Source organism: Mirounga leonina, unplaced genomic scaffold (genome assembly GCF_011800145.1).
Source record: "Mirounga leonina isolate KUSES-001 unplaced genomic scaffold, KU_Mleo_1.0 Mir_82, whole genome shotgun sequence".
NCBI classification, from domain to species: domain Eukaryota; kingdom Metazoa; phylum Chordata; class Mammalia; order Carnivora; family Phocidae; genus Mirounga; species Mirounga leonina.
The window spans coordinates 35,445,458-35,472,091 of NW_023270825.1; the positions used below are offsets into that span (position 1 = coordinate 35,445,458).

The 26,634-nt window shown below is 42.2% G+C and overlaps 2 protein-coding genes across 3 annotated transcripts in view; both read right to left on the reverse strand.

Annotated features, from left to right (window-relative positions):
* Positions 1-1,144: 1,144 nt before the first annotated feature.
* On the reverse strand, positions 1,145-9,811 carry AKAP5 (A-kinase anchoring protein 5). The gene is made up of 2 exons (XM_034993179.1): positions 9,736-9,811; positions 1,145-7,043 (listed from the first exon to the last, which is right to left on the reverse strand). Exon 2 carries the CDS (start codon positions 6,781-6,783, stop codon positions 5,494-5,496), a length of 1,290 nt encoding a protein of 429 aa, XP_034849070.1. The 5' UTR covers positions 6,784-7,043; positions 9,736-9,811; the 3' UTR covers positions 1,145-5,493.
* A 5,649-nt stretch (positions 9,812-15,460) lies between these two features.
* MTHFD1 (methylenetetrahydrofolate dehydrogenase, cyclohydrolase and formyltetrahydrofolate synthetase 1) overlaps positions 15,461-26,634 on the reverse strand; it is a 65,509-nt gene continuing 54,335 nt past the window's right edge. The window contains exons 25-28 of one of the 2 annotated variants that reach the window (XM_034993171.1): positions 19,729-19,836; positions 19,045-19,197; positions 16,989-17,083; positions 15,461-15,717 (exon numbers count right to left, since the gene is read on the reverse strand). In XM_034993171.1, the coding sequence (XP_034849062.1) occupies positions 16,994-17,083; positions 19,045-19,197; positions 19,729-19,836 (351 nt within the window). In that variant the 3' untranslated portion in view covers positions 15,461-15,717; positions 16,989-16,993. The remainder of the gene's footprint in view (positions 15,718-16,988; positions 17,084-19,044; positions 19,198-19,728; positions 19,837-26,634) is intronic. The other variant, XM_034993172.1, reaches the window with a different exon arrangement.

Here is a 26,634-nt window from a genome sequence, read left to right on the forward strand (position 1 = left end):
TCGGCACAGGACACGGTATCGTGCCGCACAGTGGGAGTCTGGGAAAGCTCAAAACCCCAAATTCCAAGTACAGTTTCTACTGAGTGCATATTGCTTCACACGATCCTAAAATCAAAAATCATTGGTTGAACACTGTAAGTTGGGGACTGTCCGCGCTCACTCTTTCCTAAGCTCAGAAACTCAACCCCTGGTGTTCTTAAGCTTTTGGAGAAAAAACGAAGTAGGCACTCACCAGCGGGTCAGGGACTCCAGACTTCAGCAGTAATGGTCGGTCTAAAGGATTAGCAGAATTGTCTGTGAGGACAGGTTTTGCAAAAGGTAGTGCTATCTATTAGAAAGATGTGATTTAATAAGAATTTTAAAACTCTGCAAGATGTGAAATATTAAATGAGCTTATGTACAGGGTTTGTACATTAGTAAAACAGTTTGCTTTGGAACAAATTTTAGTCTTAGGACACTATCCGGTTTATTTTCTTTTTTAAGTCATCTCCACGCCCAACGTGGGGCACAAACTCACAAGCCTGAGATCAAAAGCCGCATGCTCTACTGACTGAGCCAGACAAGTGCCCCAGACACTATCAACTTGAAATTGGTCCCGAGATTTGGAAAGTACATTCTTTCATAGAGTCCAGTTATTACCATTGCTCTGTGCTTTAGGAAAAACAGCGTTGTTAATGTTAGGGGAATAAGATCAGTGTCTTCATAAACCTAGCTTTTGAAACACCCAGCTTTAGCAGGCAACATCTGAATAATTGAAGCATTTCATACCAAGATTGCTTATTTGGAAAGCCATGAAGATTATTAACAATTCATAGGTTAATATAATGTAGAAAAGGCAACTAATGAATATAGCAAGAGATGATGAAACAAGTACACTTTTGTCAAATTTACAGATGGCATCAAAGTCAGATATGCCCTTTAGATGGATAGAGAGTTCACTGAAATTGAGTTCCCGTTCAAGGTGTTTGTGTTTCTCTCTGCTGGAGGTGGGCTCTTAGGCTTGTCATTGTAAAGTCTGTCCACCTCCCAATCAGCAGAGCACAACTCTTGGTAGTGCTAACTCAACAGTTCCATCAGTGTGATCTTTATACTTTTAGGAAATAAACATAATATACTACCTTTCTCTTAAGAGATGTAAATAAAATAAACATGAGCCACTATAACATTTATTCTATATTAAGAGTCATACATATATTAATTCAGGTTGAAACCTTTTTCTACAGAGTATTTCTTAAATATTAGCATCTGATCCACAGTCCTATAGTACTGATTTTAACGAGAAATTACAATATGGAATTTTTACTTTCATAATAGCTCATCCACTTAACATTTTTACAGACAAAGAACTACTATAAATATGTAACATTATGCAGGCTTTTTTTCTGCACCTGTTCACAAATCATAATGAATATAACTGTTTAAATATTTAGAAATGGAATGCTTTCAAACTGTCCCTGTATTTAGATGACCACCTCCCCACACTGGACAAATTAACCACGTTCTCTTTATTCTCTTGTCTATGGCACTCATGATGTTCCTTGCCTGTGGCTCTTTGCCTTAATCCCTGTCCCAGTTCCTCTGGTTGCTGTTCCCTAGCTTGAGCTTTTGGAGGGCTGGGAGCCTGTCTCCTTTACAGCGTTGGGCATATGTTATACCCAACACATGTTGAACCAAACTGAATTTAATCAGGACATCTAAATTTTATGTAGCTTCCTTCTGTTTAATTTTTGTAACTAAATAAGGATTACAAGAACTTTTTTTTCAAAAATGTACCACAAAATGTACTATTGACTGAAATTTTGAATTCTGTATAATAAGAAACTTTATGTTACACAATAAAACATCACAGGAATTTGAACCTAAAGAACCTGAAACCATAAACAAGGACTTTTAAAAAACGTAGAAACGGCAGGCAGAAAAGTCAACCCCTGATGTACTGAGTATCAGATGAAATTAGAAGACTTCACATATCTGAATAAAGTTAACATTAAAAGGATCTTTCTAAAGCCTAACAATTATTTAAAAAATTCTGCTCTACCCCCCACCCCCTGCAAATTAACTCTTTAACCATAAAAAATAAGGCAACTTGTCACTGTAAAGTCTGTCCAATCCCCAGTCAGCAGAGCACATTGATGAAGTTAACTCTGGATTGCATGCAGAAGCCAGATTTGGCTGGTGCCCTCCCATGACCCACATCTCTAACTTGACCTTTAGCAGTATGGCTTTTCACAGACACTGGTGAAATAAGATTCTCTCTCAGAAATAAATCAGAGTTTCTTAGATTCCACTAAATAGTAGACCAATTAAGATCGTCACAAACCTCGTGCTGTCAAATGCATTACCTTGAAAGAAAATTATGCAGACAGCTTTTCTGAAGAATCCCATTTGTGCCACATGCTTATTATTCTTTCAGGTGGAGGTGGTGTCAGGGAACATAATTTCTGTTTGAAAGTTCTTTTGTTTTCTGCTATCTTTACTTAAATGTCACCCAGTACTATTTTTATATCCTATAAAGTACTTTGAGAAAATGTTAAGTGAATAGTGCTACATAAAATAGAAGAGGGTTTTCATATTCACTGGGTTGTAAAGCAAAGTGAATAATACTTGACTCTTAAAAGGGAGAAGATAATATGCTGAAAAAATTAACAAGTATCCAATAAACCAACCCACCTTGTAAAATTCTGAGTTCAAAGGGAAACTGAATCCCAGCTAATTAATAAAATGTTCATTAAAAGCAGCATTTATCACAGCAAATGTAAATGAAAATGTGCTATTATTAAATTGTCTTCTAAATGATCATTTTAATCACGTCAAATGTAGGTATGAACTGAATAGGGACCTATTTATATACATTTAATGTCTTGCATATAAGGTCCAATTGCTTAAAATAAATACTATTGAAATGAAACATATTTTATAAGAGACTTCCAAGTTATCTGATCCCTGCTTATTTCTATAACAAAACAATTTGGATCATCTTAGAATTCATTTTAATAGGATTTGGCCATGTGGCAGGTATACTCAGATTGAGACCAATTAATTTCTGGATTCATTTTTCAGACTGGAACCCTATTTATTTAATTCACCAGATATTCTCAATAGAAAAGATTAAGGAGGAACCACTTAAGAATGGATGCAGGTAGAGTACACATCTTATCACAAAAACAATCAATTATAATAATTCTAACCAAAAATATATATCAAACCATAGTAGGGAAAAAAAAAAAAGTAGAAACCCAGGACTAGAGAAGTGTTATTTTCTTAACAAAAATAATTAGTTACACATATTTACCTCATACTGTTTTTAAAACTCCCAAATATGCCTAAGCTTTCCAAAATATTTTCAATCACTTGTAGGTGTTATACTTTGTGTTCATTCATTAGAGATTACTAAAAAACCTAGCAATGCAAGTATATATTGGCTTGAGCTATTCTTGCAATAAATGAAGACAGGATTCCTTAGAACACTGTAAAATGCACCAACTTTGATCAGATTTTTAAAAATTGTTTACTTCTAAATATGATATGATATTGGCTGGTAGCCATCCAAGTCCATTAGCACCACATATAGTGAATTAAAAAGAGTATTTTTAGGGAGAATGACTTAGCAGTCTTTTTTTAATGTTTAAAAATTGTACAACTAAAAGAAATTCATTTCTTGGGTCATATGTTTTGAAAATCCACTTTTGTGTTGCTAAATTGAAGGATTTTTGTGGGTTTCTCCTCTCAAGATTACAGGCATGAAGGTAAGAAAGTCTGGGGGAATAATTTTGCACTTCAGCAAAGAATCTTGCTAATAATATCCATTATTTGGTTCAGTTCCAATGTCAGATTAGGTTTTTCTGCCAGAGGTCTCAAGATGTACTCACAGCAAGAAACAAAGAAGGTTCTATAGGACAAATTAGCACATCCTTTCTATACGTAAGCCATAAATAATGCAAGAAGTCACCAGATCATTTACACTCATCTAAAGTACACTCTTTTCTCCAAGAATGTACAAATCCTCTTTAACAAATACTTTGCAACTCGAGTGGAAAGCTCTTTATACTTCATCTACTGTCAGAGTAACGCTGTCCCTCAGTTTAGTCAGTGGGGACTATACAATTTGGACCTTTACCTGTGAGGTAGGGATGTGTGTTCCAGTATTATGGCCATTTCACACAAGGAAAGATTGAAATGGAATTACTTTTTCAAAAAATGTGGCAATTATTGATGAGATCGACGATTTAAATAACCAGATAAAATGCAGATAAGCCCTTCTCGTTACATTGAGTTCTTTTTTTTTTTTTTTTTTTTTGGTAAGGGATTAGCTGGATTGAACATACTGATGAAAAAGTTAATTTTCAAAATCCATGTAAAGTGTTTGTTACTAGTGCCTCTTGACACAGGCACAATGAGAATACAGACATTTAAAATACAATGTGCTTTAGCAATAACTTTTCACTTTCTATTCAACCATGAACTTGGCTCATTCTTGATCAAAAGTGAGTAATATGTTCAGTAAGTTATTACGATTTCCTGGGACTTTTACTGCCAGGCTGGCTGTGAATTCCCTCTTTGGGGGGAGGTGGAGGAAAGTGGTCTCCAGAGGCACAATCCTGCAAGATGAGTCCTACGTTTTCTGTGATCATTTGTTACTTGGGCAGTTTGCCTTCTCCTGGATGCAACACAGTATTTCACTCTTCTTGTTTTTGCTGTTGCTGTTGTTTAGTTTTTTGGGTTTTGTTTCTCACTTTTCAGCAGATGCCCCCATGCAGAAATGGGTTTAGACAGGTCTGTTTGAGGCAGAAAAAAGATGGACAGGGAAAATGCATTGCCTATTTCCACACCCTTGCACTTGGTAATTATTTGCCTATTTGAAATAAATTGTGAATGGCTTTTGTACGATATTTAAGCAAGACGAGAAAAACATTCATGTTTAATTCAAATATGCACATTCTGCTGAAATTAGGAAAAGGCAATATTTTTTTTTTTGAAGTAAGACTACTGCCTATGAGTGTAACAACTGTAAATCACACATTCACAAAAACAGCTCACCTTAGTCACCATTTTAAACAAAAAAGTGCACTGTAAAAAATTTTTTTTGAAAATCGAACGTGATGTTAACCTATACACAGGATTGAACTATCAAAAGGAAACCAGGCTTTGTGACATCAGAGAATATTAAAGAGTTTCTGGCATACCATAAGTGCTCAATAAATACAGCTTCCTCCCCCCAAGCACCCCAACTTCCACATGTCATTTTAGCAATTCCCTGTATGTCACTTGCATTGCGATCTGCACTACCTTCCTCCAAAATCCAGAAATGACTGCATTTCAATGGTAGGAGAGTTTTATAAACTAAATTTTTAGCACTTCTGGGCTGGAACTGTACCTATAAATTCCATGGATGATAAACCTCTCATTTGTAACTGAATAAGAAATGCCACAATTATGCAAAATAATTTAACATGAAGCTTTTTTTTTTTTTCCTTCCATGATCTGGAAATTAAGTCACTGTAGAAGATTGTTCATTTTATTATCATCAGAGGCCATTTCATTAACCAGCTGTTCTATAGACAATTGGATAGCATTCTTGACAAGAGAAGAAGCTGTTTCTATTAAGAGTGTTTCGTATTGTTCTGAAGTTCTACCCTCAAAACCACTATCATTAGCAAAAACCCCTACTTGCTCATTTTCAATTGAAATTAAGAATTGCTTAGGGACATTTTTAGATTTCTTAACATCAAATTCACTGATTTCAGTGTCTGTAATAATAATAGCAATTGGCTCCATTCTTTTGCTTTCTTCTGGTTTGGGTTTCTCTGCAGTGACCTCATTTTCTCTCAGCTCTGATTCCTGGCTCAATTCAGTATCTTTCTGCTCACTCTCTTCAGCTACAATCTCTCTACTTTCATGCTCTTCCCAATTTGGTCCACTTGCTAGGATATTGCTTCTGGCTTCTTCCACAATTTGCTGATCTGGGATGGCAGGTGAGGGAGGAACATCAGAAACCACTGGTGGCTGATGTTCTGTTTCTGAAGTTTCAAGTGGGCTTGCTTGCTGGGATTGGACACTTTGTTTTTCCTCAGTCATTTCAGTATCTCTTTCAAGGATTAGTGTACCTGGGTGAATGGCAGAATGCCCCATACCTAACCCAAGTTCTACTGAAATCACTTTTTCTCCAGCTGTAGCTGTGTTGTTGCTCACATTTGGTTCACAGACCTCATCACCCACTTTCCGTGAGACATCTTTACTTATATCCTGGGGCAACTTGGTCTTTATTGCCTGGTCATCTGATTGGGCTGGAGCTTTTGTATCCAAATGTTCAGCCTCTCCCTGGACTCTGATGCTGCAGTCTGAGTCTTCTATAATTTTGGAATGATTACTTCGTTTCTCTCCTTTTGAGAATTTTATGCAGGGAATCTTAAGTCCGGATTTTGCCTTTTTCTTAGAAAGATCAGCATCCTCAGCACTGATTTCAGGTTGCACTTTGGCCTCAAAGGGCTTTTGCTGCTTTGAAGATTCTGACCTTTTCCTGCGTGTTACAAGACGTTTGATTGAGGCCCAGGCCCCCCCTGGGGGCCGTGGCTGCTCAGAAGCTCCTGCTTCTGGGGGACACTTTCTTGCTGTACCAGCAGCTTCAGAGCTAGCTTTGGGCTTCATTGCTTTGCTTGCTTTCTTTCTTCTCTTGAAGCAAAGCATCGATGCTCTTTCCTCCTGCCTCTCATCTTGAGGACTAACTTCTGTGGGTCTCTTCTCATCCTTGCTTTCAACTTGAATTTCGGAAACCGTGGTTTCCATTTTTATATCACACTCGTTCTTCCTCTAGAAAACTATATTCTCTCTTCCTTAGCAGCCTTTAGGACAAAAAGGTGGGCAAAAATATACTAAGTAATATTTCTTCCAGATGTATTCACTCCTTTTGTCTTACTCCATACAGTTGTTTTAGGTGGTTTCTCTGGTGTATAATTCTTGGTTTCTCTCTTACTTGTAATTTCTCTCTTTAATTTCTTCATGAAAGCCCTTTACTGGATAGATTTTTGTTTTATTTAAGGATCAACCTGATGAGAGAAAAAAGAGTGGTATTTTATTTCACCATCAGCCTATCGTTTCCTATAGAAATATTTCAGTTGAATGTATATGATTCTACCAGGCACGTTTCCCATCTAATAATCTTCTGAAATGACTGGAGAATAAAAAGTACCAAAAGATTACAATGTGAATCTATTCTGCTCTGTTCTCTTTGTTAAAACTTCAACTTGGATTATTTGCAGATCTGATATCAATTCTTTCGTTGTGCTATCTTTATGGATGTTTATGACTCAAATCCAAGTTAACAGATGACAATAACAAAACAATGAAGGGCAAAGTGATAAGAAAGCTAGGATGATTTTTATTACATGCAATAAAGAATTCTGCAGCTGCAAAGGATTTTAGAGATCATTCAAGTCCAGCCAGATGAAGAAAATGAGCTCCAGAGTGGGTAGTTGGAGTGCCGAAAGCCATACCATTAGATAAGGTCATAGCCAGAGTTAGAACTGAAGACTCTGACTCTCCAATGTTCTTTCCATTATACCATAAGGTTTCTGTTCTAAAAATGTATGTTCCATCGGAGAGGTGCTACTTTTCATACACACTCTTGGGAAATTTAACATCACTGTCATTCTCCCCTCTTAAATTTAGTTATATAATTTTGACATTTTTCCCCCTAAGTATCTACTGTTCAAATGTTTTCCATCATGAGCACATAGTCGAAGGTCAGTAAGAGTGAATGATAATAATAGCTGACATTTATTGAGCAACTCTGTGCTTTAGGATACGCTAAGCCCTTTTACATACATCTCTAATCTTCCCCACATTACAAAATGAGTAGGTGGTGGTATCACTATCTACAGAGGAAGAAACTGAGGCATAGGAAGTTGAACAATCTGCCCGAGATTACACAGCTAGTAGGTAACAGAGATCAGATTCAACCAGATTGCCTGTTTCTGAAGCCCATGCTCGGAAGGTGGGCATTAGAGTTTTATCCGAAAGATGAATTGTTTGGAGATACTAATCTGTGCTAGATTCACTAGTCAAAAAACTTTTAATTGTTTTATTTAACCATAAGTCAGCCCATCAATTCATAATTGAACCAAGACTAGACTGAATTCTTGCTATTTTAAAATCAAGCTTTTTAAAAATTTTTTTCTAAAGATTTTATTTATTTGACAGAGAGAGACACAGTGAGAGAGGGAACACAAGCAGGGGGAGTGGGAGAGGGAGAAGCAGGCTTCCCTCCGAGCAGGGAGCCCGATGTGGGGCTCAATCCCAGGACCCTGGGATCATGACCCAAGCCAAAGGCAGACACCCAATGACTGAGCCACCCAGGCGCCCCAAGCTTTTGAAATTCTTTATATTTTGTTTTCTTGGTTCTGGAACTAATTTGAAAGCCAAATATAATTGATAGGCTATGCAATTGGCAAACTGATTAGTTATATATAAACATAAAATTAATCCACAGAATAGTATGGCAGCACCAATGAACACAGATGTGAGGTGATGATCTGACAACAGCTGTATTAATTTTTGTTGATGGATGTCCTAAAATAAGCAAGGGAACTCTTTCCTTGTACTGTTTTTCTGTAAATCCTTCAGCACTGATGGTTTATTTGGGTAGCTCTTGAGTCTATGAACCACAAAAGGAACTGGAACTCAGGAAATCAGTTTATGATCTAAGTAAATATTCCCTTAGGTTGGGAGTTACATAGTCTATGTCCCTGACAGAAAGACAAAGTCATCCTAGAACAGCGATGGAACTAAAATATAAACATTGTGCAGTGTCCCTCCTCACGCAATGCTTCCATAAGCCCTAGAACCACAGCTGACTACAGCTCTCTTTAAGTCCTCTCACGTCTTGGAGATCTCAGCACCTGAGAGTTTTTACCAACCAGAGGATGTACAACAGAAGTATTGAAATTTGATCATGTTTAAGATGGTACGATTTGAAGTTAACCTGGATTGCCCAAAGACAACTGCCCGTGAAGCTCACTTGAATGTATATTACAGTAGAAATCAAACAAATACCCAACTAAAAGCCTAACTGAAATGGGGAAAATGCAATCTGGAGACGGTCAGACTTTGCAGAATGTTAGTGTGCAAACGATTCTCCTTAACCTGCAGGGTACTTTTATCGCCGCGGTAATCTTCAAGTCCCCGTTGTCATTTCCTGACAGAATCGCAAGTCTAACGCCACTTTTCCCCTTGAGCAGAGAAGCCGGAGGCCAAGCGCAAGCCCTTGGGGGGAAAGCTGTGACTCTCTCTCAGGGCCGGTGCGGACCCCCGACCCGCCGCCCGGAGGAAGGCGGCTCGTTGCGACTGGATGCGCCCCGCGGCCGGAGCCGGAGCGCAGGACCAAGTCCTCAAAAAGGGAAGTGCCGGGGGCGGGGAACAGAGAGCCCAGCTTCAGGCTATCGGCACAATTATGGTGGCCCGGAACCCGAAATCACAGTTCCCTCAAATAAGGGTAAGGACGGAAGAGCGGTACCCGCAACCCATGCGGCCAGGATGAGCTGCGGGTGGGCGGGCACAGCTGACGGGGATCGCGCTGGCTGGAGGCTCCGGCGGACCAACGACCCCTCCCGGTTCTTACCCGGGCCGGGACTGCGGGTGTCCAGCGGGGACTTTCCGCCCACCCCGCCGCGCAGGCGGCCAGCGGACCTGACACTGGCCCCGACCCCGGTCCCCGCCACCCCCTCGCCCTCCTTCACTTACCGACGGCGCCGGGGTTCCCGGCGACCCTGCTGCCGAGGTCGGGGGGCCGCTCGCGGGGCCGGGCGCCCAGGCAGCGGGGAAGCCCGGCTCGCACCAGCAGCGAGCAGCCCTCTGCCGTGGGACCGCAGCTCGCGGCGCCCCCTCCCCAGAGCAGGGGAGCGACAGCCCGCGGCGCCAATGCGCGCCTGGAGGGCGGGGCCAGGGCGCGGGGCGGGGCCAGGGGGCGGGGCGGGCGGCGGGGGCGCGGGCGCGGGGGCTCCGCCTGCGAGCGGCCTGCCCCGCGGCGTGGGAGCGCACCTGGCCCCCGCGGCGGCAGATGGGGTGGGGGCGGGGGAGCGAGCCCCGCATTTTCTGAGACGCAAAGTAGCAACATTTGGTTTTAAATGAGGGGCACTTCCATTTAAGCACCCCCCCCACACACACACCGAGTATTTAAAGACACGGCGGATATTACATTTAAAAAGTCGGGTTAAAAACTGCAGAGTGAAAGCTTGTTTGGGGGAAAAAATTACATATATGAATTGAAACAGAAAAAAAAACTTTCCTAGGAGTGACTTTGGGTGTAATGGTGGTGTTATGGTTCATTGCTAAATACTCTCGAGAGGCCCAAGACCGCAGACCCTTGTCTCCCTAGTCTAGGCGGCAGGTAGAGGTGATGCGATATGCGTGCGGAGGAGGTCAGAAGGGCACAGGAACCCAGCCCCATCCTTTACACCTTATGTATTTCCAATGGCTGCTTAATCTTGTCCCTCTCAGTTAAGCGGGGCTGGGGAACGGAAGATGGCTTCCCTCACAATTCCAGTCCCAATCAGAGCAAAGGGCACAGGCAACATCTACCCTCCAGCCTGACTGGATGGCTAGGTTGCATATTTTCATACATTTTCTGGGTCTTTATCTAAACAAGTTGCTAGCCTTAGTGAAAAGCACCGCAAGCATTTATTTTATTTGTACACATAACGCACTGGTTTCATTAACCAATGAAAGGTGTTCCTGTGAGAGCTTAGGTGACATGCTACGGATTTTAACATTACCTACCGAGGCATTGCTGGGAGTTCCAGCTGTGAGGTCCTCCGAGGGTTGGCTCCTCCTGGGCCCTCCCAGGTGTACCATCCAGATGAAGACCCTCTTAAGGTGGAGTAAAGAATTACTGAAAAGCAGTTGTACTTACCTCCTTTCTTTGATAGGATCATGATCTTTAGGGAAGTCAATCTCAGTATCTGCTTTTGGATGTTTTTCCAGGAATATATTTTACCTTTGTAAGATTCTGTAGCTCTCACTGAGACTTAAGAAAGAACCATTAGGACACAATAGCAAAGCTGAATCTAAGTTGTCAGGGTCTTAAATTTACAGGTAAAATTAGAGACAAGAGCTATAAAACAGGAAAATTCCTAAGCATCTGCCTTAGTTGTAATTAAGAATTCAGTCTATCTTTGTGCAGTCAGCAAACACCAGTCTGTGAAAATGTATTTATATCCCCAGATGGGCTGCTAACCCTGCTTACTGACACTTTTGAACTTTAAACAAGCCAAAAGAAATCCATGCCACTCATTACTAATTGAGATGCTATTACTCGCTGAGACCCAACTTTTCCCAAATCTACTAGATCTAGGTGTTTGCAACAATTTCAAGCAAAAATAAGATGAGCTTGGGGTGCCTGGGTGGCTCAGTCATTAAGTGTCTGCCTTCTGCTCAGGTCATGATCCCAGGGCCTAGGATCCAGCCCCGCTTCAGGTCGGGCTCTGTGCTCTGCGGGAACCCTGCTTCTCCCTCTCTCACTCCCCCTTCTTGTGTTCCCTCTCTCACTGTGTCTCTGTCAAATAAATAAATAAAATCTTTAAAAAAAAAAAAGATGAGCTTATCCAGATGAAGACAGGGTAGAACAGCTGTCTTATTAGAAGGAGGTGGAAGTGAGACAAGGGATAGGTTAAAACAATAAAGGCCCCCTAAATGACTTGTAGATCTTATTCCACTTTTCTTAAAAAAAGGGGGGGGGGTACTAATGAAAGGGAACTGAAGGGCGGTAAGAGGTAAATTGATTTTGTATTTGAAGGGAAGATTTTTTTAAAGGTGTATTTCAAAAAACTCATCCCCAACCTCCACCATACACACACACACACACACACTCACAAAGAATATAGTACTATAAATGAAATACTGCACTGTGATTTTTCTTTAGGATGACTAGAATCTGATGCCACATCTGAGTTTTAAGAAATGTATCCAGTACTTCATGCATGAAAGAAACCTGTCATCCCTGAACTCACTAAAGTGACAGTAAGCTATTACCCATATCACTGTCTGCTACTCCATTAGTAGCTGTTGATTATATAATGAGAAGCAGGCTATAAATATATTTCTCCAATCTGATGAGAAATTATTCTACCTACAGCTTATCTTGTTAATATCACCAGACACAGTGTGCCAGTAGAATAGCTTGCATATTTGTCTGAACTCATATTTATCTAATCTCAACTGATCATAGCATTTCTCCATCTTGGTCCCCATCCACCCATGGCCTGGGCCTATAGCTACCAAAAAAGATTTATAACTCCTTAGGAATAATTCTTACATTTTAGAAACCTTCTGGGAATAAGCCTTCCATCCCCTTCCCTGGTGCACCATTAAATGAACCTGTGGCTTGTTTTCTGGTATTCTCATCTGTTTCTAGGCACCATCAGGGTCGTACCAGTGAACACAAACAGTAGTTCTGTTGTAATCTGCTTTGCCTGACGGCACACAAATGCTGCCTCTTCTGAATTAGGAGTATACATACATCTTTGGTGCATGGCAAGTCTCTGAAGCGCAGAATAGAGGGTCCAATCTGTTGTGTGTGTGTTTTTTTTTTAAGATTTTATTTATTTATTTGAGAGAGAGAATGAGATAGAGAGAGAGCATGAGAGGGGGGAGGGTCAGAGGGAGAAGCAGACTCCCTATTGAGCAGGGAGCCAGATGCGGGACTTGATCCCAGGACTCCAGGATCATGACCTGAGCTGAAGGCAGTCGCTTAACCGACTGAGCCACCCAGGTGCCCTGGGTCCAATCTGTTTTATCAGTAACATTACAAATATGGGATGGGAGGGCGCCTGGGTGGCTCAGTTGGTTAGGTGACTGCCTTCAGCTCAGGTCATGATCCTGGAGTCCCGGGATCGAGTCCCACATCGGGCTCCCTGCTCAATAGGGAGTCTGCTTCTCCCTCTGACCCTCTCCCCTTTCATGCTCTCTCAAATAAATAAAATCTTAAAAAAAAACAACAACAAAAAACAAAAAACAAATATGGGATGGGGAAGCATTAGTGGCCCAGAGAAGGATTAAGAACAATATCTGGAAGGGCTCCTAGCCCCAAGGTAAAGCACTGGATCTTGTCTGGCAATACATACTAATATGTACCCCAAGCACTAATGCTTCTGTAGGTCTTGAATTCACGTCTTCAACTGGCCTGCCAATTTTTTTTTTTAATCCTTCATGCTGTCTCTTTTTATCAGTTTTATTTTTTTAAGTAATCTCTACCCCCAACGTGGGGCTCGAACTCCTGACCCTGAGACCAAGAGTCACATGCTCCACCAACTCAGCCAGCCAGGTTCCCCTCTTTATCACACTTCTTAATCACACACTGAAGAATCAATTCCACAAAACCCATGCTATCAATAATTGCTCAGCAGCGTTCTTAACCTCTTTATTTCTTCCCTCTGCTTCTGCCACCTTTTATCATCCCTTCCTTCTGGAGGGAAGTGAAACGGGCACAGCTTTCTGCCTGTCACAAACAAGAAGTCCACTTCTGTGTTGCCTGGCAGGGGCTGGCTTCTAGGAACAGCTCTGATATACTGAATGCTGGTAAAGAGAGAAGGCTTTAGAGTCAGAGGACTTTAACAGGTTCATCTGGTAGGCAACAGCAGTGCAATTTTGAAGTTTGCCTTTCTGAAAAATGGAGATATAAACCTAATTTACAAATTCATTCTTCTATAATTTCTTTCTACACGTTTCTAGCCAAAGGCCAGCTCTCATTTTGAAGCTAAAGGTCACTTTTGAGCAATTCCACTGCTAACAATTTATCCAACAGATGCTTCTACACAAATTGCATTGATACATAAGAGAATATTCTGTGCTCTCTCATTTGTAATAGCAAAACCCATGAAACAATGGTAAGTGTCCATCGACAGAGGACTATTTAAATACTACACAGCGATAACAAACAAGGTGAATCTCAAACTGCTGACGTAGTAAGATCGTCAAGATATACTGCCAGGTGGAAAAAAGGAACTTACACCATTTGAATTTTTACTGAAGACATATTTTACTCCTGCTTAAGAAAATTCTTGCATTAGCGATAGTCCATTCATTCCAAGCAATATCTGGTAAAAACAATTTGCATTCCTTATTAGGGCTTTATCATCTTTGGCTTATAAAACTCCACTCACCCTCTCCCACCAATTGTGTTCACTATTCCTATCAATCTTTTTTTTTCTTAAAGATTTTATTTATTTTTTGATAGAGACAGAGACAGCGAGAGAAGGAACACAAGCAGGGGGAGTGGGAGAGGGAGAAGCAGGCTTCCTGCTGAGCAGGGAGCCCGATGCGGGGCTTGATCCCAAGGACCCCGGGATCATGACCTGAGCCGAAGGCAGATGCTTAACAACTGAGCCACCAAGGTGCCCAATATTCCTATCAATCTTAAGGATGTAAACCCACATGGCTTTTGGGGATATGAGGAAGCCTCAATCCTTTAAGATGATCTTTAAGTCATTATGTCTGAAAATAGACTGCTTTCTTCCCTTATTTACAGAATGAATTCCCAGCAAGTCCCATTCCAGATGAGGTCTTACAGGACATTTAAAAAAATCATCAAAAACAGTGAACTCTGAGCAGACGGGACCCGCATGATGCTTTGGAACAGGAACCGACATCATTGTGTACAATGTGCCGGGCGCCATACAAAGCATGGTGAAGCTGGGGCTCTGCGCGCATGACTCCTTGGCAATATGCCCCCAAAGCACCGCCATCACTTCTCTGGATGGCAGAACTGTGCTACAACACTGATGTGAACCTAGGGACTTAAAGATAATGAAACCAAGGCCACCAGCGAAAATACTGCTCTGCCAATGCCAGCAGGGTTTACACTGGCATCAGTGGGGACGCAACATCTTCTGGAAGGATCCAGTGCAGGAAGACAAGGGGGAACTGAGACAGAAGCTAAAGAACAAGGAGAAAAGGGAAAACATTTCAGGGGAAAAAAAACATTCCGGAGGGAGGAGCGGAGCCCAGGCACAGCTCCATAAATATCTGCTGAACCAACATAGCAGATAGGGTTCGCCTATAGTCGGTGCTTTATGACCATCTTTCCTGAGAACTTAAAAATGAATGGTGCTAAAGATGTGACAGAAATGGAAATCCCAGGGAAGTTCAGGGCAAAAACCTGTATGAGCAATCCTTTCTCAGGTTAAAAAAAAAAAAAAAAAAAGGAATAATATAGAAAGGTGTATGATAAAAAGGCACATTCTCTATACCCTACTTCCCCCTCAACCCTATCCGGAGGTCTCCTGCTCATGTGTCCTCCCAGAAATCTGCAAGCATGCACCATTTACCCCTTTAAACACGACAGTGTCATAAAGGACATCTCGCAACTTGCGTCTCCGGCCCTGGGCTCTGCCGGCAAAATGGGCTCCCACAGGAGGGTAGACATACTGCAGCACCGTCTGTGAATGCTAGAATTCATGTTTAAACATCCAGCTCGCAAAATCCATTTCCTTTATTCTGTGGAACTTCAGTAAAGTAAGCAGACTTGCGCATGATTTATGTTAATTTATACATGATGGTGGGAATTAAGACTTGCCAAAGGAAGGCTACTGGGGAAACGCCTGCTCTTGATTGCCTAAGATCTTCAGGGCAGGGGCTGACTTCTCTTGACTTCCCCACACTTCCTAACCAACAGTCAGCCTGAATGGACACGGGCCCAATATTTGGAGCAGATTCTTGAAGAGGGGCAATCTAGAAGGAAAAAGAAACGAGAAGTAAATGTTCCTCGAAGAGTTGAAACCTCGCCTCTCCCTTGCCCCGCCGCAGCTCTCCCCTCTGGTGCTGCCAAAGCCCCTGACATTTCCAGCCTTTCCACGACCACCTCTGTCGGGCTGGCCCGAGGGCCTGAAAACAACACGCGGCACTTGCATCCTGGCAACGTGAAGACTGTCCGAGGCCAGGCCAGGCCTGAGCCAGAGGGACACTCCCAGCGTCACAGAAGCCCTCCTGAAGGAAGAACGGTGTTCCCGGGCAGCAAGCACACCGTCTCTTCTCTGTAAGCAGTTACTTCTGTAAGCAGCCATCCTCTGGTTGCTCAGAAGAGGACTAGTTTGCTTCCACCTGGACCTTTACTTTGGTAAACAATGTGAGAGCTTCAGTTTTGCGTTATTGCCCTCTGATACCCTTGTCTTTTCTAGCGGTTCTCAATTCCTCCCTCCTAGACTTGTAACTCTAGGTCCCTTGCAGCTGTCAGGATTCTCCTTCGTGACTGCCCAGATCAGGATTCGGTTTCCTGAAAACCATGTCTTCCTTTTTCTTGGTTGATTCCCCATCTTGTCGGAGGACACTGCTAAATACCTTCCTAGGAAGCGAGATGGGGTGGCAAACCTGCACATGTCTGAAAGCCTTTGGATAGATCTGGTGGGTGTAAGTGCAGGTGCAAAGTCAGCTCGAGGGGGTTCCTCCATTGTCGAAAAGCCCCTTACTCTGATAAGAAAACAGGTGTTCACTCTAGTTCCCGTTTTCTCATAGACAAGCCATTTTTTTCTTTTCTGGAGAAGACTTTTTACAATTACATTTTTCATGTTTTTGAAATTTCAACTGGATGTGTCTAGGGAAGGCTTGTTCATTGTGATGAGTACTTGGGGATGTTTCCCTTAAGATCCCAAGTATTCCGGACTGGTCCTGCTTCCTTTTCTTTTCTATTTTCAGGGACATTTACTCAACTCCTGCCTGCTATCTACTCAAAGTACACAGACCCTTAGCCCAGCCTCCGTGGCAGTCCCTCCAGAGTTCACTAGACGGCGGCTTTCTCCCCTACGCTGCTCCGTGACAAGCCATGCTCTTCTTCCAAAATTGGAATATTTCCTTCATTGGTTACTGCCAACTCTCCCCTCAATGATGTTTGGAAAGAAAGTTTTGAAAGCATTCGAATTTGCATTTTCAGAGCTTTTGCTGGAATCCCATAATTCATAAATATACCTCAAAGGAAAAAAGCAAAACTCTTACCAGTAACAACTCACCTGTTTTAGAACAACCCATTAACCTGTTCAGTTTCAGGGTCCAAATCAATATCATAGAAACAGGGCCGTGTGGGGAGTCCAGGCATCGTGCTCATCTAGGAGATGTGAAATAGCATGAAAAATAAAGTGATCTTTGTTTCCACCTTCCCTTCAGATAAGAAGCCCGAGGCACAAAACAGAATATTATTTCATAGTTTTAAATAAATTGGTACTCTTCTTGTTACACACTGAAAACCAAGTCACCGATCCTGTTATGACCCCAAAAAGAAACCCTCACGTCCTTCAGCACGCCAAATGCCAGGCTTCACTACCGTCCTCCACACTGACAAGTTGTAACAAGAAGTAGCAGGAGGTCCTTCCACCTTCATGGTCTAGGGGAGGGGCTGGAGAGGCTGAGCCACCTCCTCCCCTCTCACGAGACCAAAAGGAGGTACAAGGTTTGTCTGCTGTTTAATTTTGTTTTAACAAGTCTTGCATCAATGCCTGTATTATTTTGCTTCAGGAACACATTAGAAATTAGCGTCCTTTAACTTGCGCCAAGACATTTCTGTACAAAGTCTAGATAGCTTTATAACCACTATTCTGACTGGTCCAGTTTGGCCTTCTAAAACTGAGCTTGTAATGCCATAGATTACATTTGTACTTACTTCTTTTCTCAAGACTGGGCTTTGACAAATATCTACTTAGCTGCAGATCCATAAGGCTTGTAAGTAAAAGCTCAGTACACTTTCACCTGTAACAGTGTCTTGTAAAACGAATAAATACAAGTTCCCAATCAGATCCAGACAGGAGAATTTAAGCTCAACTTCTACAACTTAACTATAACTTACCAGAACATTCTACAGGGATCTGGTATTAGCCTCTATTCGTGAACTCTGTAAGCAACTGCTGGGTGTGGGAACAAGAAGGGGGAAAAGGAAGGGATTGTTCCTGAGACCTAGCAGAGAAGCCTGAAGATGACATTGAAGATACTGAGCGTGTGCCCACTGATACAGACACAGATGTGCATGGTGTAGAAAACCCTAAAGATGGCTCCCAAAACAGTGATTCAGATTTTCGTATTTTTACTCCTTCCCAAAGAGGATTCCCCCCGTCCCCTCTGCCGTAAACACTGGCACTTGTCTGACCGTTGTTGTTCCATGATGATATTGCCCCACGCTGAGAGCTGAGGGGAGCAGGGCACAGATCGTTAATAACTTGCCCAAGGCCAGAACCAGCAGCGAAAACTGTATGTGGCTTTCACGTTACATACTTTTGACTCTATAATGCCGCTTCCTACCACTTTCTTAAAATCCTGAAAGAGGGATGTAGCTCCATTAGGAGATCTACTGGCTTCTTTTTCATCGTGAATTGGCTGTTTGATAGGTCAGTCTTGTACTGCAGGTAAGGACAAGCTGCAGGTGTAGGACACCGGGCAGATCAAAGGGGGTATCAAAGGGGGTAAGCCAGGCACAGGGCAGCTGTTAACCTGGATGGTCAGCTCCTCTCTCCATATGCATACGATTCCTAAGATAAAGAAGCATCTGATAATGAATGCATCTTGAAGTGGAAATAGGCAACCTCACTTTTCACATCTACAGGGTTCACTTGCATTTTAAGGGCATTTTCTTTATTCAGAAACAATGAATTCCCAATGAGTTTCAGGCCTAAGCTCCAGGCCTGTCAAGAAGACCCGGGACAGGGAGAGCCTCTGTCCCTACTTCAAAGGACGCCTGGCAGGACTGAGTTCATCTGCGAAAGGCGCCCAGTGAATGTCAGCTATGATTATCCGTTAGCACTATCGCAGATGATCAATGAGGCCTGTCCCAGATTCAGTCAAGGTCATACTGCCCCTGGGAAGCAGAACTATTATTTGTGACAAGCAGTCATGGCTTCATCCTTGAACCGACACCCAGATGGTCCACAGCCAGAGGACCAGTCCTAACGGGCCTGACGCCAGCTTGCTGCTCAGTGAGGAGCTCCGCTCTGGCAGCGCTTGCCCGGCAGCTTTGGTGGCCCATCTCAGACGCGAAGCCCCGATGAACCAGCCCGCTCTCCGCCTGTAGCACTCACTTACCGTGCCTACCAAGGGGTACAGAAAACCGGCCCCAACACTGGCACGGATGTCACGGATGGGCAGGACAAAGCCTGTGGGCACACCCTTCTGCTCTGGGTTATGAGACAAGGACAAGTGTGTCTTGGCCATGCAGATGGGCAGGTGCCCAAAGCCCTGAGGAGAAAAGGGAAGAAGCAGGACCAGTGAAAAGCTGACAGTGCAACCAAGTGCACCTGGGCACTGTAATGATACCGATTCTTCCATTTATTTAAAACATCCAATTCCCTTTATACCCACCTGGACCTCACTGACCCCGAGCTCAGTTATTAGAGATCCAAAAAAAAAAAATCTCTGTTGGGTGAAAGCAGCAAGGACCCACAGCCATATTCCAAAAGTGAGTATTGTATTTTCATCTACATAACCAATTAAAAATGGTAGCTTGGAGCAGACGTGAGAACACAACTGAAGGCAGGCTCTTAATATTTGAGGAAGACACTCCCTATTTTTCTTGGCTTTTCCACACATTCATATACCACCCCTGGGCAGATAAAGGCCTGGACCACCTCATCCAAACGCAGTATTCAGAGGGGAGAGGGCTAACACCCAGAAAAGCGAGGCAGTGGGCACCCAGCAGGGCTAGGAGAACTCGGGGGCTCTGCTCCCAGGCTGCTCTGTAAAGAAGTGACAGAACAACCGAATATCTACCTGTTTTGTGTAGACTTCAACTTTGTGTTGAGCTTCAGGAAGCAGTTCAATGTCATCAGCCCCATAGATCTTCTGCGCAATGATCCTGATTTTATCCTCAATCGGGAGCTAATAGACAGCAGAGAGAAGGGGGATCCATGACTGGGTGCACATGATGATGCTGAACTGGGACAGGGCCACGTTCCAGGTCAGAGTTCCCAAGAGGGTGAGAAGATGCTTTTACACACACACACACACACACACACACGCATTTTTAAAGATTTTATTTGTCAGAGAGACGCGCTCACACAAGCAGGGGAAGCAGCAGGCAGAGGGAGAGGAGAAGCAGGCTGGGGCTCAATCCCAGGACCCTGGGATCATGACCCGAGCCGAAGGCAGACGCTTAACTGACTGAGCCACCCAGGCGTCCCTACATACACAAATAGATATGCAGCTAGTTTGAGGTATATTTGGATTAGAAACATTTTCTTTTAATACCAAGCTCCAGGGGGAGGAGCAAGATGGTGGAGGAGTAGGAGACCTAAATTTCGTCTGGTCCCAGGAATTCAGCTGGATAGGGATCAAACCGTTCTGAACACCTACAAACTCAACAGGAGATCAAAGAAAAGAATAGCAGCAACTCTCTGAACAGAAAAGCGACCACTTTCTGGAAGGTAGGATGTGCGGAGAAGTGAATCCGAGGCGGTATTTGGGAGGATAGACGGCAGGGGAGGGGGCCTTTGTCAGCCGGTTCTGGCAAGTGATAGAGCCGCGGAGCACAAAATCGGAACTTCTAGAAGTTGGCTCCGCTGAGGGACGTTGCTCCAGTGGCTAAGCGGGGGGTGGAACCCTCGCCGGGGCAGTGTGGTCTCAGGTCCGTTGGGGTCACAGAAAGACCGGAGGTGCCTGAGTGAGGCAGAGCTCCCAGGTATGGGAGCAGGGAAGCGGGCTGAAGTGAAGGAGCCAAGGAGTGGGCTCTCAGCTCACGGTTGCCATAAACCGTGACCCACGGCACAGTTGGGCCACCGCTCTTCCAGCAGGGACCCAACAAGCGGCAGATCCAGGGAGACTCACGTTCCTCCCCTGGGAGGAGCGGTGTGGGAGCGCACCGCAGGGATCTGCTAGGTTTGGAGACTCCACACGGGGTCATGTGCCAGAGATAGAAGTGCTCGGTCACAGGCTGGGTGAGCACGGAGTGCGGCCAGAGGAGAGGGAGACGGGAGTGACTGACTGCTTTACTCTGAGGGCGCACTGAGGAGTGGGGCCCCGAGTTCTCAGCTCCTCCGGGGCGGAGATTGGGAGGCCCCCATTTTCATTCCCATCCTCCAAAGCTGTACGGAAAGCTTGCAGGGAACAAAAGCTCCCGAGAGCAAACCCGAGCAGATTACTTAGCCCGCACCGGGCAAGGGTGGGGCAATTCTGCCTCCGGCAAAGACACTTGGGAACCACGGCAACAGGCCCCTCCCCCAGAAGATCACCGAGAACAGCCAGCCAAGACCAAGTTTACCGATCAATGAGAACGGCAGAACTCCAGCACTAGGGGAATACTGCACATAGAATTCATGGCTTTTTTCCCATGATTCTTTAGTCTTTCAAAGTTAATTTTTTTAATTTTCTTTTTTTTTTAAATTTTCCTTTTTTCCTTTTTCAACCAACATCTTATCAATCCCTTTTTTAAAAATCTTTTTTATTTTTCATTTTTAGAGTCATATTCTATCCCTTCATTGTAGTTAACCTTATTTTTGGCATATATATATAAGTTGTTCTCTCTTTAAAATTTTGGGATACAGTTTCTTCTAATAGACCAAAATATACCCTAAATCTCTAGTGTATGGCTTTGTTCTAGTCTCCTGCCTGATCACATTTCCCCCCTCCCTTTTTTTTTTTTAATTTCTCTTCTTTCTTTTTTCAACCAACTTATCAATTCCTTTTATAAAATCTTTTATAATTTTCATCTTTACAGTCATATTCCATCCCTTCATCATATTTACCCTTATTTTTGTACATATATACGTTTTTCTTTCTGTAAAATTTTGGGAGGCAGTTTCTTCTAACAGACCTAGATACGCCGAAAATCTAGTGTATGGCTCTGATCTATTCACCAGCCTGATCATATTTGATCATGTTCTTTTTTCTTTATTATCTTTTTCTTTTTTCTTTCTTTCCCTTTCTTTTCCCCCGGTTTCAGTCTCTAATGATTGGTTTACTGTATATTTTTCTGGGGTTGTTGTTACGCTGTTAGCATTTTGTTCTCTCATTCATCTATTCTCCTCTGGACAAAATGACAACACGGAAAAAATTCCCTCAAAAAAAGAACAAGAGGCAGTACCAACTGCCAGGGACCTAATCAATACGGACATTAGTAAGATCTCGGAACTAGAGTTCAGAATGATGATTATAAAGATACTAGCTGGGCTTGAAAAAAGCATGGAAGATATTAGAGAAACCAAACCCTTTCTGGAGAAATAAAAGAACTAAAATCTAACCAAGTCGAAATCAAAAAGGCTATTAATGAGGTGCAATAAAAAATGGAGGTTCTAACTGCTAGGATAAATGAGGCAGAAGAGAGAATCAGTGATATAGAAGACCAAATGATGGAAAATAAAGAAGCTGAGAAAAAGAAACAACTACTGGATCACGAGGACAGAATTCAAGAGATAAGTGATACCATAAGACGAAACAATATTAGAATAATTGGGATCCCAGAAGAAGAAAGAGAGAGAGGGGCAGAAGATATATTGGAGCAAATTATAGCAGAGAACTTCCCTACTTTTGAGAAGGAAACAGGCATCAAAATCCAGGAGGCACAGAGAACCCCCCTCAAAATCAATAAAAATACCCCCGACATCTAATAGTAAAACTTACAAGTCTCAGAGACAAAGAGAAAATCCTGGAAGCAGCTCGGGAGAAGAGATCTGTAAACCTACAATGGTAGAAACATTAGATTGGCAACAGACCTATCCACAGAGACCTGGCAGGCCAGAAAGGACTGGTATGATATATTCAGAGTACTAAATGAGAAAAATATGCAACCAAAAATACTATATCCAGCTAGACTGTCATTGAAAATAAAAGGAGAGATAAAAAGCTTCCAGGACACACAAAAACTAAAGGAATTTGCAAACACAAAACCAGCCCTACAAGAAATACTGAAAGGGCTCCTCTAAGCAAAGAGAGAGCCTAAAAGTAACATAGACCAGAAAGGAACAGAGACAATATACAGTAACAGTCACCTTACAGGCAATACAATGGCACTAAATTCATATCTTTCAATAGTTACCCTGAATGTAAATGGGCTAAATGCCCCAATCAAAACACAGGCTATCAGATTGGATAAAAAAAACAAGACTCATCGATATGCTGTCTGCAAGAGACTTATTTTAGACCCAAGGACACCTCCAGATTGAAAGTGAGAGGGTGGAAAACCATTTACCATGCTAATGGACACCAAAAGAAAGCTGGGGTGGCAATCCTTATATCAGATAAATTAGATTTTAAAACAAAGACTATAGTAAGAGATGAGGAAGGACACTATATCATACTTAAAGGGTCTATCCAACAAGAAGATCTAACAATTATAAATATCTATGCCCCTAACATGGGAGCAGCCAATTATATAAGCCAATTAATAACAAAAGCAAAGAAACACATCGACAACAATTCAATAATAGTAGGGGACTTTAACACCCCCCCTCACTGAAATGGATAGTTCATCTAAGCAAAAGATCAGCAAGGAAATAAAGACTTTAAATGACACTCTGGACCAAATGGACTTCACAGATATATTCAGAACATTCCATCCCAAAGCAACAGAATACACATTCTTCTCTAGTGCCCATGGAACATTCTCCAGAATAGATCACATCCTAGGTCACAAATCAGGTCTCAACTGGTACCAAAAGACTGGGATCATTCCCTGCATATTTTTGGACACAATGCTTTGAAACTCAATCACAAGAGGAAAGTTGGAAAGAACTCAAATACATGGAGGCTAAAGAGCATCCTACTAAAGAATGAATGGGTCAACCAGGAAATTAAAGAAGAATTAAAAAAATTCATGGAAACAAATGAAAATGAAAACACAACTGTTAAAATCTTTGGGATGCAGCAAAGGCAGTCCCTAAGAGGCAAGTATATAGCAATACAAGCCTTTCTCAAGAAACAAAAAAGGTCTCAAATACACAACCTAACCCTACACCTAAAGGAGCTAGAGAAAGAACAGCAAATAAAACCTAAACCCAGCAGAAGAGAAATAATAAAGATCAGAGCAGAAATCAATGAAATAGAAACCAAAAGAACAGTAGAACAGATCAACAAAACTAGGAGCTGGTTCTTTGAAAGAATTAATACGATGGATAAACCCCTGGCCAGACTAATCAAAAAGAAAAGAGAAATGACCTAAATAAATAAAATCATGAATGAAAGAGGAGAGATCACAACCAACACCAAAGAAACACAAACAATTATAAGAACATATTAGGAGCAACTATATGCCAGCAAATTAGATAATCTGGAAGAAATAGATACATTCTCAGAGATGTATAAACTACCAAAACTGAACCAGGAAGAAATAGAAAACCTGAACAGACCTATAACCACTAAGGAAACTGAAGCAGTAATCAAAAATATCCTAACAAACAAGAGCCCAGGGCCAGATGGCTTCCCAGGGGAATTCTACCAAACATTTCAAGAAGAATTAATACCTATTCTTCTGAAACTGTTCCAAAAAATAGAAATGGAAGGAAAACTTCCAAACTCGTTTTATGAGGCCACCATTACCTTGATCCCCAAACCAGACAAAGACCCCATCAAAAAGGAGAATTACAGACCAATATCCTTGATGAACATGGATGCAAAAATTCTCACCAAAATACTAGCCAATAGGATCCAACAGTACATTAAAAGGATTATTCACCACGACCAAGTGGGAATTATCCCTGGGCTGCAAGGTTGGTTCAACATCCACAAATCAATCAATGTGATACATTAATAAAAGAAAGAACAAGAACCATATGATCCTCTCAATAGATGCAGAAAAAGCATTTGACAAAGTACAGCATCCTTTCTTGATCAAAACTCTTCAGAGTCTAGGCATAGAGGGTACATACCTCAATATCATAAAAGCCATCTATGAAAAACCCACAGTGCATATCATTCTCAATGGGGAAAAACCGAGAGCTTTCCCCCTAAGGTCAGGAATGCAGCAGGGATGTCCACTATCACCACTGCTATTCAACATAGTATTAGAAGTCCTAGCCACAGCAATCAGACAACAAAAAGAAATAAAAAGCATCTGAATCGGCAAAGAGGAAGTCAAACTCTCACTCTTTGCAGATAATATGATACTTTATGTGGAAAACCCAAAAGACTCCATCCCAAAACTGCTAGAACTCATACAGGAATTCAGTAAAGTGGCAGGATATAAAATCAATGCACAGAAATCAGTGGCATTCCTATACACCAACAAGACAGAAAAAAGAGAAATTAAGGAGTCGATCCCATTTACAATTGCACCCAAAACCATAAGATACCTAGGAATAAATCCAACCAAAGAGGCAAAGAATCTGTACTCAGAAAAAATTGAGGAAGACACAAAGAAATGGAAAAACGTTCCATGCTCATGGATTTGAAAAACAAATATTGTGAAGATGTCAATGCTACCTAGAGCAATCTACACATTTAATGCAATCCCTATCAAAATACCATCAACTTCTTTTAAAGAAATGGAACAAATAATCCTAAAATTTGTATGGAACCAGAAAAGACCCCGAATAACCAGAGGAATGTTGAAAAAGAAAAGCAAAGCTGGCGGCATCACAATTCCAGACTTCAAGCTCTATTACAAAGCTGTCATCATCAAGACAGTATGGTACTGGCACAAAAACAGACACATAGATCAATGGAACAGAATAGAGAGTCCAGAAATGGACCCTCAACTCTATGGTCAACTAATCTTTGACAAAGCAGGAAAGAATGTCCAGTGGAAAAAAGACAGTCTCTTCAACAAATGGTGTTGGGAAAACTGGACAGCCACATGCAGGAGAATGAAACTGGACCATTTCCTTACACCACACACAAAAATAGACTCAAAATGGTTGAAAGACCTAAATGTGAGAAAGGAGTCCATCAAAATCCTAAAGGAGAACACACGCAGCAATCTCTTTGACCTCAGCCGCAGCAACTTCTTCCTAGAAACATCACCAAAGGCAAGGGAAGCAAGGGCAAAAATGAACTATTGGGACTTCATCAAGATAAAAAGCTTTTGCACAGCAAAAGAAACAGTCAACAAAACCAAAAGACAACCGACAGAATGGGAGAAGATATTTGCAAATGACATATCAGATAAAGGGCTAGTATCCAAAATCTATAAAGAACTTATCAAACTCAACACCCAAAGAACAAAGAATCCAATCAAGAAATGGGCAGAAGACATGAACAGACATTTTTCCAAAGAAGACATCCAAATGGCCAACAGACACATGAAAAAGTGTTCAACATCGCTCGGTATCAGGGAAATCCAAATCAAAACCTCAATGAGATACCACCTCACACCAGTCAGAATGGCTAAAATTACAAGTCAGGAAATGACAGATGTTGGCGAGGATGTAGAGAAAGGGGAACCCTCCTACACTGTTGGTGGGAATGCAAGCTGGTGCAGCCACTCTGGAAAACAGTATGGAGGTTCCTCAAAAAGTTGAAAATAGAGCTACCCTACGACCCAGTAATTGCACTACTGGGTATCTACCCCAGAAATACAAATGTAGTGATACGAAGGGGTATGTGCACCCCGATGTTTATATCAGCAATGTCCACAATAGCCAAACTATGGAAAGAGCCAAGATGTCCATCGACAGATGAATGGATAAAGAAGATGTGGTATATATATACAATGGAGTATGCAGCCATCAAAAGGAATGAAATCTTGCC